The sequence below is a fragment of the Octopus bimaculoides genome, chromosome 14 (genome assembly GCF_046866305.1).
Source record: "Octopus bimaculoides isolate indiv1 chromosome 14, ASM4686630v1, whole genome shotgun sequence".
Taxonomy (NCBI): Eukaryota; Metazoa; Mollusca; class Cephalopoda; order Octopoda; family Octopodidae; genus Octopus; species Octopus bimaculoides.
In genome coordinates, this window is record NC_142941.1 from 16,635,637 (window position 1) to 16,653,136 (window position 17,500).

General features: G+C 34.5%; 1 protein-coding gene across 1 annotated transcript in view; it reads right to left on the reverse strand.

Moving 5' to 3' along the window:
- LOC106867680 (dynein axonemal heavy chain 6-like) overlaps positions 1-17,500 on the reverse strand; it is a 367,549-nt gene that overhangs the window by 127,405 nt on the left and 222,644 nt on the right. Inside the window, exons 53-56 of the mRNA XM_089362433.1 lie at positions 16,177-16,357; positions 12,682-12,807; positions 6,642-6,751; positions 4,703-4,865 (exon numbers count right to left, since the gene is read on the reverse strand). Of these exons, the coding sequence (XP_089218559.1) occupies positions 4,703-4,865; positions 6,642-6,751; positions 12,682-12,807; positions 16,177-16,357 (580 nt within the window). The remainder of the gene's footprint in view (positions 1-4,702; positions 4,866-6,641; positions 6,752-12,681; positions 12,808-16,176; positions 16,358-17,500) is intronic.

Sequence of the window (17,500 nt, forward strand, 5' to 3'; positions counted from 1 at the left end):
TCTAAAAAAAAAAAAAAAGAAATATATAAATAAATAAAAGAAAATCAAAAAGACAATGCAACTGTTCCTAAATTATATTTTGGAATAATACGGAAAGATTTCCTCGACTGATACTAAATAGTGGAAGTTTTTGCTTAGAGCTATATTAAATCCTAAAGGCCATGATCCCCATCAACCTGCCTTCTTTATTCAAACCAATATTAAGATTAACATCAACAATAACTAATACCAGATACACAACATATTCTTTACTCATTTCAAATCTGGAAGCATTCTACATTTATCTACTGAAATCTTACAGAAGAAATCCTAACATCATTGATTTTAACAACATAAAGTAAATTTTAGGTAGAATAAACAACCTACTAAACATAACAGGTAAACTTTGCTCCAATCATATTCTACCACCTTAAAAAGAGTTGGGGAAACATTGAATAATGTAGTTTAAGATACACTATGTCTGAAAAATAAATGTGGTATTCTTGGCTAGAAAGCCTTTTATCAGAGACCTTTTCAGTTACAGTTGATGCCTGTGATAGAATATTGTCACAGCCAATAAAAGAAAGTACAAAGGGGTGGCTGTGTGGTAAGAAGCCTGCTTCCCAACCATATGGTTCCGGGTTCAGTTCCAATTCGCGACACCTTGGGCAAGTGTCTTCTACTGTAGCCTTGGGCCAACCAGAGCCTTGTGAGTGAATTTGGTAGACAAAACCTGGAAGAAGCCCATCATACATTCATTTTTCTGTATTGTATAGCAGAGGCAGCTTGGGGAAAACTGAATGAAATCTTTTACATTTGAATGAGAATCAATGCTTCTTAGTTACACTCTAAAGAAAACAAATGAATATTATTTGTAGACAGCTACATAGCCTAGAAATTAATTGTGCTAATATTAACATTTTCTATATGTATGTATATACATGTATATATCTGTTTGGCTTTGTGTTTGTGATTGACAATTGGTGTATTTAGATTCCCATAACTTAGTGGTTTGGTAAATTAGACTGACAGAATAAGTACTTGGCTTAAACAATAAGGCCTGGGGTCGATTTGTTCAAGTAAAAACTCTTCAAGGCAGTGCTCCAGCATGGCCACAGTCAAATGACTGAAATAAGTAAAAGAGTAAAAAGAATAAAAGAATGTACGAATAGTACTTTAACTGAATGAACTAAATAATGAATGATTTTTCTGAAGAAAATTAAATTCACATAACATGTTAAGATTGGATCAACAATCAGAAGCAGACAATGCATGTGTATAAGTGACAGGGAGACTATTTGTTAAGTGAGCTGAAATTTGAACAAAAAAAAACACATGTAGATTATGCACACATACATATATAAATGGCTGAGTGAATGAGTAGAAAACAGTTCATTAACACCCATGTATACATTTAATGTAGCTTGCAATTTTCATATTTCATATAGAAAATAAGAATATTTCTCAAATTTTTTGCTAAAAACAACCATGGATTGACAGAAGCAAGACAAAAGAAAACACATACATACTTATACACACACACACACACACACACTTATACATACATACATACATACACGCACACACACACACACACTTATACATACATACATACATCCATGCACACACACACAATTAAGGTATCTTTACCCTGACAAGTAGCTAACGGATCACCCCCCCCTTTCGTTTGGACAGTTACTACATCTGAGGCTCTGCTAGCTATGAAACATATATAACCAGGATTTTATCTACTCCATTCCCAAATTTTGCATATATATATATATATATATATATACATATATATGTGGCAAGAAGAAAATGGAGGGAATCCAGAGGTAGTATTCATCAGCATTAGACATTATATTATGTCTATTTATTTATTTTAAACAGTTCAGATAATATATATAAATACATGTGTAAAGTAATAGTAATTTCAAGAATTAATAGTTGGTTGAAGTTGAATTAATATTTTTTCTTCACTTATAGGGACCTTACTGTATTTTATAAGATATTTACTAAATGAGATTGGTTTCAAATTTTGGCACAGGGCTAGCATTTTGAGGGAGTGGGGTAAGTTGATTATAATCACCACAGTGCTTAACTGGTACTTATTTTATCAACCTCAAAAGGATGAAAGGAAAAGTCAACCTTGGTGGAATTTGAACTCAGAACATAAAGATGGATAAAATACCATTAAGCATTTTACCCAGAGCTGTAATGATTCACCAGCTCACTGCCTTAGAATATCTACTAGATAATATTTATTTATCATTGACAAGCCAATAACTGAAATCTGTAACTGAAGTTATAAAATATGCTTACTTTGCAGTGTGGACTGGATGCTTTTACACTTTTTACCATAAGAGAGAATCTTTTCTCTATGGTAATTGCAGTGAATTTACCTTTAGAAGTTAAAATATGTCACAAACATATTTTAACTAACCAAAAGTATATATATATATATTATTACTAGTACTATATATCTATATGATCACTACTATTGTTTGTAATGTCCCCTTTTCTATACTTTATGCATCAGATGGAATTTGGTGAAGCAGATTTTCTACACACTTCCAGTTATCTACTCTCATCTGTTTCTATGCAAGGTTGTTTATGAAAGACCAGCAGTCACCCATGCATACCAGCCTCCCCTCTCCATACCACTGATGTTATCCAAAGGAAATGCAAAGATCAATACGGCTCAGCACAAGTGACACTGCAACTCATTTCTGAGTGAACTGGAGTAATGTGAAATAAAGTGTCTTGCTCAAAAACACAACACACGCCCTAGTCTGGGAATCAAACTTCAAGATTCTGAGCTCAATGCTTTAACCACTGAGCCATGTGCCTTCACAAGTGTGCAAGTGTGTATATATAAATAATCCTTCAGTTTCCATCTACCAGATTCACTCACAAGGTTTTGGTCAGCCCAGGACTAGAGAAACAGACACATGACAAAGGGGCCATGCAGTGGGGCTAAACCAGAAATCGTGTGGTAAGAAAGCAAACTTCTTAGCAATACAGCTATGCCTGCACCTATGATCAAAGCCATTCCACTATGACCATCTCATCTTTGTTGTATATCTCAGACAGTATTATCCAAGGTGCTTTTCATTTTTAAAATAATAATATGCAATTTCAGGGAGATTAGGCTACTAAGTAGCCACATGAGGCCACATGAGGCAAAAGTCAGTGTGCATTGTATTCTGCAAAATTTCATGAAGCAAGTGCATCCAGCCCAAGCAAGCATAAATCATAAGCATTAAATAGATCATGTGCATGAAACAAAACCTCTTCCTTGCTATGTATCATATATTTCCATCGGAAGTACTAGTAACTTAAAAATAAATGCAAATGTTTATTTCAATCAGATAGAAGCTGTCATAAACACTTGGAAATTAATATTTTTGTTTGTTTGTTTTTATTTTTGTTTTTGTTTTGTTTTGTTTTTTATTTGCTTTAATAGCTATATTTCCAATTTTTCAAAACTATCTCCTTTCATTTTCTTTCAACATCCTATAGATTCAGAAAATGCAATAAATTTAGAACAAAACAAAACTATGTATTAAAACTGTTAAATTTAATTCATAATTGGTTTTGTTTGAAAGAACATGTACAAAAAGAAAAAAAAAAGCAACTTATATACAAGACTACTATAATAATAATAATAATAATAATAATAATGGCAGTGTAATGCATAAAGGAACAATTCGTTGCCAATGGCTATTTCATTTTTCTGTATTGTATAGCAGAGGCAGCTTGGGGAAAACTGAATGAAGTCTTTTACATTTGAATGAGAGTCAATGCTTCTTAGTTACACTTTAAAGAAAACAAATGATTATTATTTGTAAACAGCTCCATAGCCTAGAAATTAATTAACTGTGTTAATATTAACATTTTCTATTTTTATTCATCATAATGTTGACCAAGAGAATTGTATTCTCTAAAAAATCATAATGATTGTCATAGAACACTTTGGTTGGGTAGCTTTTCTTTTTTAAAGCAAAATTTTAAGAAAATTTTAATTAATTTATATCAGCATTTTCCCCTTCTAGCAGTATTTTTATTTTGGTCATATGTAGTTAATTAGTAATATATACATTGAATAAATCAATCAACAATATTAATTAATACATACAAGAACAGTAGTCAGACTAATATGGACGTATTACTGTGTATAGATGCTATATGCTCAGTGAAAAATGCTGGAATTGATGATGGCATTATTGTTGTTACTATGTTTTGAGTTAACTCTGATCAAGCTAAACAATGAGAAGTGACTCATTCATCCTTCTTTGCACTAATACCATGTCTTCATCTAACTCAGTGGTTCTCAATCAGTTTTTGCTTATGGACCTCTTTAATTCGTATTTTCCTCTGCTGGACCCCCAAAGTCATTCACTACACACACACACACACACACACACACACATATATATATATATATATATATATACATTCTTACTGATTTTTTATAATTAAATATTATTAGGAATCAAAATATTTTGTGTACTGTAGAAGTATAAGCAATTTATAACACAAATTTTAACAACAAAATTTTATACAGATCCCCAAGGGACATATGGACCCCCCAAGGAATATATGGACCCCCAAGGGACATATGGACCCCCAAAGGATATATGGACCCTCAAGGGACAAATGGGCCCCAGTTGAGAACCACTGATATAACTGAACAACCCAAAATATAAAAATGAATATTTACCTTGGAGACATTCTCAACAATCTCAGGATAGAATTTTGGGTTATCAATATAGACTTTGAGTTTTCTCAATAACTGATCAGGTATATGATCCTTGTCGTAACTACGGAGTGTTTTCAAAAAGTTTTGGTCAGCTAACACACTTTTAGCAGCCTGCCAGTCAGTCCTGAAATAGAGTATAGAAATAATATGCTTTAAAATGACAACAAAATAACAAAATGGTAAAATTGAACCTAACAAAGAAAAATAGCAATTTTATAAATGATTTTTAAATCATTACAGTAGCTAGGACTTCATTCTGTTATGTTAAACTAAAAATCTCATCTAATAAACTTTATCAAAAGTAATTGCTTGCAGTCCTCTCACATAAGCATGAAACAGGCTTCAATTATAATTAACAAATATAAGCTTTTGTAGTGTTAAAGATACTCAGATTTCTACCCTTTTTTTGAAATCCAGTCTCTGCCTAATTCTTTTATTCTTTTACTTGTTTCAGTCATTTGACTGCAGTCATGCTGGAGCATATCAATACCTTCCTGAATTTTAATATTTTTATCAGTTCTGTTATTACCATTTCATTTTACTTTATTTTACAGTCTCCTTTATTGTCACCACATTCACCACATTTACTTACCACAAGTTTTTCTTATTACCATCACATTTATATTTCTTTTAACCTGTTATCAGTCATCTTTTTTTTTTTTTATTGCCCACAAGGGGCTACACACAAAGGGGACAAACAAAGACAGACAAACGGATTAAGTCGATTATATCGACCCCAGTGCATAACTGATACTTATTTAATCGACCCTGAAAGGATGAAAGGCAAAGTCGACCTCGGCGGAATTTGAACTCAGAACGTAGCAGCAGACGAAATACTGTTAAGCATTTCGCCCAGCGTGCTAACGTTTCTGCCAACTCGCTGCCTTATCAGTCATCTTATTGCCATATTTTGCTTGCTGGCTTAAATAAACATATTTTTATTATTAAATACATATATTAATGTATATGCTTTGTGTATTTTCCAGTAGTTACAATGGTATAGCAGAGTATATAAACTCTCATATCGCCAGTGTTAAAACAGCTTAGAGTCATTGACAGGTGAGATAACTCACCCTCAACCCCATTTGGGAGTGATGGACATCGATGTTTCACCATTTTTGTGACTCGTCAACATCATGCACTCACCTGGGTTGAAGGCAAGTCATCTAACCGGTCTGTTGACTTATATGCTTATGGCTTGTTTAATCATAAGCTGGTAACCCCGGAAATTGCATACCTAAGAGAAAATTTATATATGAAGTAAAAGCAGCTCTAGTGTCATTATCATCATCATCATCATTGTTTAACGTCTGCTTTCCATGCTAGCATGGGTTGGACGATTTGATTGAGGACTGATGAACCAGATGGCTACACCAGGCTTTAATCTGATTTGGCAGAGTTTCTACAGCTAGATACCCTTCCTAACGCCAACCACTCCGAGAGTGTAGTGGGTGCTTTTACGTGCCACCGGCACGAAGGCCAGTCAGGCAGTACTGGCAACGGCCATGCTCAAATGGTGTATTTTACATAATAAATATTATTAAGTACATATACTAATATATACAGATGTGTGATGCTGACAAGCCACAAAAATGGCAAAACATTGCTGTCCATCACTCCTAAATGGGATTAAGGGTGAGTTATCTTGCCTGTCCATGACTAAGGTGTTTTAACACTGGCAACATGAGAGTTATATACTCCACTACGCCATTGCAGCTACCGGAAAATATACAAAGCATATACATTAGGATATGTACTTAATACTATTTATTATACTAGAGCTGTTTTTACTTCATATGTAAACATGTTTTTATAGTTTTCAGGTATCAGTACCATTCCTCACTTCCCCTAACTCTCTGTCTGAGATAATTTTAAATAAAGAAAAATAATTCAAACCTACTTTTGATGCAGAAGTATGCATACTGCTTCCATTACTGTTCTGACAAGTTCAGGAGGATTAGAGAAGACACGTATTTCAGCAATGTCACTTTTGTCAAGAGCATCTAAAGCCTGTTAGAAATGAATTTAAGTCACAGATAATAAAGAAACTTTGGAAAAGAAAACTAGTGCTTTATACATTACACACATATATATCATCATCATCATCATCATCATTTAATGTCCATTGTCCATGTTGACATGGGTTGGACAGTTTGCCCAGACTCCAGAATGATATATATGCTTTTTTCTAACTTATATATATACACACATACATATAGTTAAATGTTCTCTTAAACTAGGATCAATAAACCTGACTAATCTGAGTGTCTCTATGGCAAGAAACTATTAATAGCTCTTATTACCTTCACCTTAGCGAAGGTGGAGGTATTGTTTTCAGTCATGTTTGTTTGTTTGCTTGTTTGTCCGTGATATCTCAAGAACTGCTAGATGGATTCAGATGAAACTTTCAGAGATATTTGGCCTCATGAATGGCACAAATTAAATAAATTTTGGGATCGATCCGGTACTGAACAAGGTTTCTGGATTATTTTTCCGGATTTTTTACTTAATTTTTGAGAGTGGTCAGGTTCATTTTTAGTATTCTCTTTTGTGAGAATTTTTTAAAATCATCTCAGGCTAATCGTTGAGAGGACGTTGGTGTTGCCTCGGCAGAGGTTTGCACTCTCTGAGTGCTCTTGTTTTTAAATACACTGTACATTAAATGATACATTCCTTTTCCTTTTTGTAGAAAAATGAAAGAGAAAGAGAAAACTATGTATACTAATGATGGAACAACTAGTGCTCATTAGACCTGCTAGAAATCTCCTGAAAATTATGCCATCTAAAATTGAAAAAAAAAGGTAAATCACATTGCACAACTTAGTCTTAAATGCGTCATATCAGGAAAAAATGATGGGATGGAAATCCTTTCATCAGACAGGGTGTCCACAAAATCATTAAACAAATAGAAAAAATTTATTAAAATTATATTAACTGCAGTCTGAAACATAAACACATAGCATTTAAAAACTTTAATGATAACATATTAATATGCAACAAAATTTAGTTGCCACCTCTTCTAAATTTTTTATGACTCTTTGAAATTGTCTAAAGACTTTGTGGACACCCTGTATTTTTATTTCATCAGGGTTGATATGGGGTCAAATAACAACATCAGACTTTATTGAATGAAGTGAAGCAGCATAGAAGTGGTCAGAGCATAACTATACAATGAAATACTTTGACTCTTAATAAAATGTCATTGCAAAATGTTAATAAATGATTACAGTGAATCTACACTGATGTGATAGTTTCCAATCCAATGAATAATCTCACTTGAAACCACTTGACAAAGACGTGCCGCTCAGGAATTTAGAGCACAGTTGGTATTAATAGAGGTGTCGCTATTTGGTTAAGAAATCCACTTTGCAGCCATGTCCATGTGATTTCAACCTCAATTGCATGTCATAGTCTCCTCAACCATAGGCTCAGATTGACTAATGTCTTGCAGTTGGAATTTGGTAGAAGAAAAGAATGCAACGGCACATTTCATGCCTGTATGTTTGTGTATATTTTTCAGTAATGTATATCAATGGAAAACATAAATGCTGTTGAGAAAACTGGTCATCTAGTATGTTTTAACAAAGTCATAATAATAATGATAATAATAATAATAATAATAATAATAATAATAATAATAATAATAATAATCCTTTCTACTATAGACACAAGGTCTGAAATTTGAGGGGAGGGGGCAGTCGATTACATCGATACCAGTGCGCAACTGGTACTTAATTTATCGACCCCGAAAGGATGAAAGGCAAAGTCGACCTCAGTGGAATTTGAACTCAGAATGTAGCAACAGGTAAAATACTGCTAAGCTTTTCATCCAGCATGCTAACAATTCTGCCAGCTCGCCACCTTGATAATAATAACAATAATAATAATAATAATGATGATAATAATAATAATAATAATAATAATAATAATAATAATAATAATTGATATGACTGTCCCAATCGATATAAATGTATCTGTCAAGACCTACCAAAAACTGAGCAAATATAAAGATCTTGAAATAGAAATTAGCAAAATGTGGAATCTGAAGACGAAAACAATACCTATTGTCATAGGTGCCCTGGGAATGACAGCGAAACGGGCTGATTACTACCTAGCTCAGATACCAGGAAACCCCAAAATGGCTGAAGTTCAAAAGATAGTGCTCATGGGAACTTCCCATATCCTACGTAAAATACTGTCTATGTGATCTCAAATTTTAAAACAAACACATAATTTTCTCATGGTTTCTTAAACATTCACTAGAACAAAACTGTACAAATCCAAATATATGGTACCCTAGGCATAACACCTACATGAACTTCTAACTTGTTGTCTCTTGAGGTCTCTGGGTGAGACTTGGATCCAACTTGTACAAATGCAAAACAAAAGTCAAACGTAAAATAATAATAATGATAATAATTCTTTCTACTAAAGGCACAAGGCCTGAAATTTGGGTTAAGGAGACTAGTTGGTTACATGAACCCCAGTGTTTCGCTGGTACTTAATTTATCAACCCCAAAAGGATGAAAGGCAAAGTTGACCATGGTGGAATTTGAACTCAGAACGTAATGGCAGTAGTACTGTTGGCCTCGTGAAACCCAATTTATCCTGTTCTACTGAACTTTATGTAAGAAAATTCTGTTACTTTGTTTGTTTTTTTTTAATCCACTTTAAATCTAGTTAAGGCTGTTGTGTTTTATTGCTTTGTACATTTTATTCTTAATTTTAATTAAGCTAGTGACCTGGCAGAATCTTTCAGAGAATCAGACAAAATGCTTGGCTGCATTTCTTCCAGTTCTTTATATTCAGAGTTCAAATCCCACCGAACTTGACTTTGCTTTTCATCCTTTCAGGGTCAATAAGATAAGTACCAGTTGACCTTATAGCATTTAAGCTGGCTATATCAGGCCAAAATATTCTCCCTGTTTTATGTTCAAACTGGCCAGATTCAGCCCATCATTCCTATCCCACACAATGTCATTCTAAAACTATGGAATCACATCACTGAAATCTCAAAGCTACAAGATAATGCATGATTAATTCAAAACAACATGAATTAACAAGCATTACATTTGACAGAGTAATCTGAATGTTTAAGGATTAAGCATTGAAGTGGATATCATCAATGTCTGCCTCCGCCTCCTCTAAATTGCTGGCCTTGTGTCAAAACTAGAAAGAATTATCAACTTAAATTAAAGTGGCAAGCAGACAGAATCACTAGCACATTGAACAGAATGTATTTCTTCCAGCTCTTTGTGTCCTGAGTTCAAATTTCACTGCAGTCACTCTGCCTTTCATCCTTACGGGTGTCAATAAAATTACCAGTTGAGCACTGACCCTCTACCCCTGAAACTTGTGGCCTCATACCAAAATCTGAAACCATTATCAACTCAGATCTAAATAGATATCTAATATATAATGTAAACCAGATATATTAGTTTATTAAATTGAGAAATAGCATGACTTTGAAATGTAACTTAAACAATATAGGCGCAGGAGTGGCTGTGTGGTAAGTAGCTTGCTTACCAACCACATGGTTCCAAGTTCATTCCCACTGCATGGCACCTTGGGCTAGTGTCTTCTACTATAGCCTCGGGCCGACCAAAGCCTTGTGAGTGGATTTGGTAGACAGAAACTGAAAGAAGCCCGTCATATATATATATATATATATATATGTTTGTGTGTGTGTGTGTGAGTGTGTGTGTGTGTGTTTATGTGTCTGTGTTTGTCTCCCCAACATCGCTTGACAACCGATGCTGGTGTGTTTATGTCGCCGTAACTTAGCAATTAAGTAACAGTTGAGTACTGAAATTACTGTAATTAACCCTTTAGCATTTAAACCAGCCATATCCAGGCCAAATATTCTAATTGTTTTTATCATCAAACTGACCAGATCTGGCCTCTTATACCTATTCTATAATGTCATTCTAAAAATAAACATTCATGTCATCAAAGTATTGCAACTGCAAGGAAATGCACGGTTAATTCAAAGCAATGTTAGTAAATAAGCATTACATTTGACAGAATAATGCTTATTTAATTAAGGAATCGACTAATTTAGCATTTATACATGAACAATTCATTTATTTTGTTATATTTTAGTTTATATTGCATTTTATCAAAAGTAGTTCAAGTTAAAAATTTCTGCTGAAGTAGTCATTGACTCACTGCATTTACAATGGCGAGAGTAATAAGAAATTGTCAGGGCAACTTAGGCTAAACAGATATCTTAAGGTGTGGCTGTGTGGTAAGAAGTTTGCTTCCCAACCACATGGTTTCAGGTTCAGTCCTACTGTGTGGAAGCCTGGGCATCAAACTGGTTAGTTTTATAACGTTGTATGTTCAATAGACCTTAAACAAATTACTTAACCGTTTTGTTGCCATATTTCTACTGAAATGCACTGCCTTGAATTCAATTAACTTTGAAAATAATGAAGAATTTAGTAAAATAATTCTGTCACAATTAAGCTGTGTTTGTAATATAATAAATTAACATGATATTTTTACAGGTTTTAATTTAGATCATGGAAAATGTACATCATAGAACCAGGGGGCATCTCAAACAGGCTGGTATGAAAAGTGTTAGTCACATTGTACACAATAAAAATTCCTTAGGCAAAACCCTCATGCCCAAATGGGTTACATATCAAAATTGACAACATAGTAAAAGAAATCACAAAAATGGTACTTGAATACTAAAGGTAGAATAATATGCTCTTTATTAATGCCAAAAGAAATCTTCAATGACTGCTAATCAGAGTTTCACATTACCATTCATCAGACAGCTGTGACCATACTAAAGAGTATGATTACAACTGTCTTTTACATTTTGTTACAGTCATTAGACTGTGGCCATGCTAAAGCACCACCTTGAGGAATTTTTAGTCGAATGAATTGACTACCAGTACTCTTTTACTCTCTTTTACTCTTTTACTTGTTTCAATCATTTGACTGCGGCCATGCTGGAGCACCGCCTTTAGTTGAGTAAATCGACCCCAGGACTTATTCTTTGTAAGCCTAGTACTTATTCTATCGGTCTCTTTTGCCAAACTGCTCAGTTACGGGGACGTAAACACACCAGCATCGGTTGCCAAGCGATGGTGGGAGGGACAAACACAGACACACAAACACACATATATACATATACATATATACTACGGGTTTCTTTCAGTTTCTGTCTACCAAATCTACTCACAAGGCTTTGGTCGGCCCGAGGCTATAGTAAAAGACACTTACCCAAGGTGCCATGCAGTGGGACTGAACCCGGAACCATGTGGTTGGTAAGCAAGCTACTTACCACACAGCCACTCCTGCGCCTATGTTTTAAATCTGGGACTTATTTTATTGGTCTCTATTGCCAAACCACTAGGTTACAGGCACGCAAAGACACCAACAATGGTTGTCAAGCAGTGGTAGAGGAACAAAACCAAACACTAAGGCACACACACACACACACACACACACATACATACATACATTTTCATCTACCAAATCCACTCACAAGATTTTGGTCACCCTGGGGCTATAGTAGAAGACACTTGTTCAAGGTGGCATGCCATGGGACTGGACCAGGAACCATGTAGTTGGGAAGCAAGCTTCTTATTTCTTTATGACCCACAGGGGGCTAAACATAGAGGAGACAAACAAGGACAGACAAAGGGATTAAGTCAATTACATCGACCCCAGTGTGTAACTGGTACTTATTTTATCAACCCCGAAAGGATGAAAGGCAAAGTGGACCTCAGCGGAATTTGAACTCAGAACGTAAAGACAGACGAAATACCGCTAAGCATTTTGCCCTGCGTGCTAACGTTTCTGTCAGCTCACCGCCAGCAAGCTTCTTACTACACAGCCACACCTGTTTGTGAGGATTTTTTCAGCTTTAATAAAATAGTAAAAAAAAAATCTGAATTTTTAACAAAACACTTGATAATACTAACTTGTATGGCCCCTTCAAGTGCTGGCAATGCTTCATCTAAATCTTGCTGGGCATCCATAGCAACTGCTTCTGTTTCATCAGCTTTCTGTTTCGCAATCGCTTCATTCACCATTACATCTTTTTTTACCTGTACAAAAAGTATTTCAGAAAACAGGTAATCAATTATAATAGACATCACAAACACCAATTTGAGACAGAATCTTTAAAAAAGACCTTCTAATATCAAAGGGCTTGATGCTCTTTTCTTTCTCAAATTGATGCTTATCATGCTTAATAACATTCAAATCATCATCATTTAATGTCTGTTTTCCATGCTGGCATGAGTTGGATGGTTTGATCGAAAACAGGCAAGCTGGGGAGCTGCACCAGGTTCCAATCTGATTTGGCATGGTTTCTACAACTTGATGCCCTTTCTAATGTCAACCACTCTAAGAGTGCAGCGGGTGCTTTTTATGTGCCCCTGGCAAGGGTGCCAGTTACATTAGCATTAGCTACAACCATGATTTCACTTGATATGAGAGGTCTTCTTGAGCATGGTATATTGCCAATGGTATTGACCACTTGTCACTGCCCCTGTAAGGGTGCTTTCTTCACATTAATTTATAAGAAGTAATAATACAACATGGGGGTGCATGGCTTAGTGGCTAGGGTGTTGGACTCATGATTGTAACATTGTGGTTTTGATTCCTGGACTGGGCAACACATTGTGTTCTTGAGCAAAACACTTCATTTCACGTTGCTCCAACCACTCAGCTGGCAAAAATGAATAATCCTGCAACAGGCTGGCATCCTGTCTAGATGGGGAATATATACACCATGGAAACTGGAAAACTTCCCCCAATGAGTATTTATGACTTGAGGAGGAACTTCACTTTACTTTTATTTTTATAATACAACAAAATTTACTTCCAGCACAACATTTGCTAACCTTCAACTTTATAAGCTTCAAAAATCTGCACTTTTGAAAGGAAAGTGTAAAACGAAATAAATATGAAGAAGATGGAAAATATTTCCAAAACTCATAGCAAAATCTCACCTTATCCATGAGCCATCATTCTAAGTTATTAAGGGGCCTAGCAAGAAGAAAAAGAGCTATGCCAATGACTTTTCTACAGGGCATATATAATTGGAGGTTACAGATAAAGACTACAACTAAAGAACAAATATAGTCCATCTGATGAATTTCTACACAGTTTTAGACTAACTTCAACCACAAGGTTTGGGTCAACCAGAGACTCTGATAGAAGAAAATGGCATGTTGGAATTGAACCTAAAATCATGAAATTATCAAGAAACCTTCTTTAAACAGAGAGTCATACAAGCATCTCCAAGCCATGCCTAAGTACATTACACTAAAGGTTGACAATTATTATCACTGCATCTTCATTATTAATTTTAAAGACACTGTAGCATAAAAAAGCTTATTTGCAAAGCAATGGCATATTTTATACTTATTCTAGGAAAGCAGCAGCATAATATCTGACAGAAGTCATTAACTAAAATTTCTTTTGGTTTAATGAAGATAATTTTAATTGAAACACAATTTCCATAGAAATAATTCTTTCAATTAATGGTTGTCTTAAAATTGGTTTCCTGTTATAAACAATTAAAACCTAATTGGTGTCTTTGATAACAAGACAGAGAAAGCACCTTCCTGTAGTATCTCTCACATAAAATTTACTATAAAGAAATCAAGTTTTAAGTAAATTAAAATTTAAATTGCACTGAATAAAGTCAACTTTTAAAATTAATTGTACTTTCAATTGAATCTATTTCAAATTCTATGCAAAAAAAAAGAAGAAAATTCTAGCTGCTTCCTAAACAGATTAAAATAAAATTCTAGTCATTAACTTGGTAAAAAAAAAAAAAGAAATATCAAGTACAGTATTGTTTGATTTAGTACCAAGTACAGTACTGAGTAGCATACTGTGGGCAGTGAAACAATTAGCTGGACAATTTTAGATGAGCATAGTTTCATGAAATAACTGCCATATATAAAATGACAATGTATTCTACAAATAGTCTAATAATGCAAGATAGAAATAAAGAAAATTAATAGCATACAAGAAGTATATGCATCCATTGATAATATTACACAGGAGTGATTTTCAAGTGCTATTCTGAAAATAACACAAAAGCAAGCATGATGTTTTAATTAACAGGAAATTCAAATTGCATATGTTGGTAGAGTAACTCTTCTTGTTCTTCTTTGCTGCAAACAAATAATGAGTTGTAAGCCAAAGCAATATGCCATAACTGAGTTCTTGACAAGGGAAGGGTTCAAGATGTCTGACATCCACAAAAGATTGCAGGTTGGTTACGGAGATGATGTTATTGCCAAGAGCAATGTACATAGATGGATGAAGAAGTTTAAAGAATGGGAAACAAGCATTGAAGATACAATGGGAGACCATCAACTGCAACTGCTGACACAAATCACCAATAAATGGATGAAAGAATTTGCACTGACTGATAAGTCACAACCCATGAGTTTCCTACACAAATGGACTGTAATCATAATACAAAACAGATGGAGAAAGACTTTGGGTATTAGGAAATGTGTGTAAAATGAGTACCTTGACAGCTGATACCTGATTTAAAAGAGAGAAAGGTGTTGTCTGCTCTGATCTGTCAGAATAGTTTAAAGCCAATGAAGTCATAATTTTTTTTCAATCTAGTGACAAGAGATGAAACATAGTCATATCTTTACAATTTGGAAAGGAATGTACATTCCATAGTAAATCCCAATGGGATGTGAGAAATTCTGAAAGATCATGTGATCAACAAGAAATAGCAAGCAAATATCCTTTAAATGACACTCTATAATCTTTAGATGTAAATATGAGGTAAATAAGAAGTTCGTTTGCATCTTCATGGTTTTGTGTTTATCTGCACCATGCAGTACTGAGGTTGAATTAAGTATATCAGAGCTTTGAGCCAACCAAAGTCTCTTGAGTATAATTTGGTAGACAAATATTGTGTAGAAGATGGCTGGAGGGACTATTTCTTTTTTTGGCTGGTAATCTTAACCCACAGTCCAGTTTAAAATAATCACTCAACTTTTAAATAATCTGCTACAAGCACTTAGGCTAGTGTGGCTGGTTCAAGGATATCTATCTCCTTATTACCCACCAAAGTTGGAGGCTTTAAAATTTATAGCTGCTGTCCTACCTCCACCAACTTTAGTCATAAATAAATGAAATGGAAAGACATATTAAGCTACTGTAGTCATAGCTACTCCTAAAAAGTCGGGATGGCCACGGCTGGAACATTTTCAATCATAGCTACGTCTGGTCAATGTTGACTAAAAACTGAACAACCACTACAAGTCACAAGTAAACCCCATTCCCAGACAACCCTAAGTCAATACAAACTGCCTCCCCATGCTCTGATGACAACTGCTCCTTATTTACTGTTCAACAGCAGAGATCAACAGTTCTTCAAAGTCTCAATTTGATCACAAAGAATTTCAACTCCTAAATCATTGAATACCTACTTTATCTGCTGCATCTTGATCAACAACCAAGTTTTCAAGTAGTTCTATAGTGTTTGCAGATTTCTCTTTTAACTCTGGTTCAAGCGCCACCAGTTCTTTCTTCATTCTGTCGACCAAATCATTTGTTTCTTGAATTTTATCCAAACCATTTTGAACTTGCTTAAGTCTTTGCCTTAGTTCCCTGGAGGAGGAAAGGAAAGTGGATTCAATTTAATGTGTGTGTGTGTGTGTGTGTGTGTGTGTGTGTGTGTGTGTGTGTGCGTGTGTAAAATATAAAGAAAGTCAGGAGGTATGAGATGAACATATTTATCTCACCAGTTGATATCCATACGATTAAGATTATTTCACAGTCAACATCATGGTAAAATAGTTTATTTTAGTGTATAATAAATAATATATACATGTTTTGTAGCCTGGTCCACTAAAGAAGTTTTTTTGTGAGTTCTACTGGATTAGTTAAATCCATATATTAAGCATCATATATATATATATATATATATATATATATATATAATAATATTAGGGACAAAATCCAAAATTACAGGTAAAAACTTTATCTTATGATATTTACTTTGTTTTATATTATACTCATTTATTGTGCTTTTAATTATTAATTTTTCTATATGTGATAGTGGATTTTCATCGATGAGTTCTTGAAACTTGGTTATTTTCCCTAAAACTATATATTTTATATATATATATATATATATATATATATATATATATATAAATATATACTACCTGGTAATTCCCAGGGGTAAAGATGTTCTATTGAAATGCCTTATTACTCTGATATAAGAAAGCAATTTCGTTATAACTGCCACAAAAGGTGTATTTTCTGTCACGAAAAAGTACAAAAAACTGTCAGTTGGAGGAGGAAGAGATTGTTGGAGGCTGGCAAGAGAGGTTTTCAGAGTTTGGCGAGAAAGATTGTCGGATGTTGGTGATAGGAAAAGATATTATTCTGCTTAGCGAAGGCCTCTGGGAAATGTATAACTGCTGTCACTCACAGATATGCGGCCCATATGACATCAGGACAGTATTCAAAAGTAATACAACACTTGGCAAATATCTTCTTCGAGTAAAACCACCAATAGAAGAGAATATGACTGAGAACTGCATCTACTCCATCCCATGCAGCTGTGGTAGGTTATACAGAGGCGAAATATGCCACCCCCTCAAAAGAAGCGTAGAGGAACATCACAAAGCTGTGACATGGGGAGATATTGATAAATCGAGTATAGCTGATCATGTACGGAAAAATGGAGACCACCTCCGCCTGTGGGATGAAGTTAAAATAATAGACAAACAACACCATTGGAAA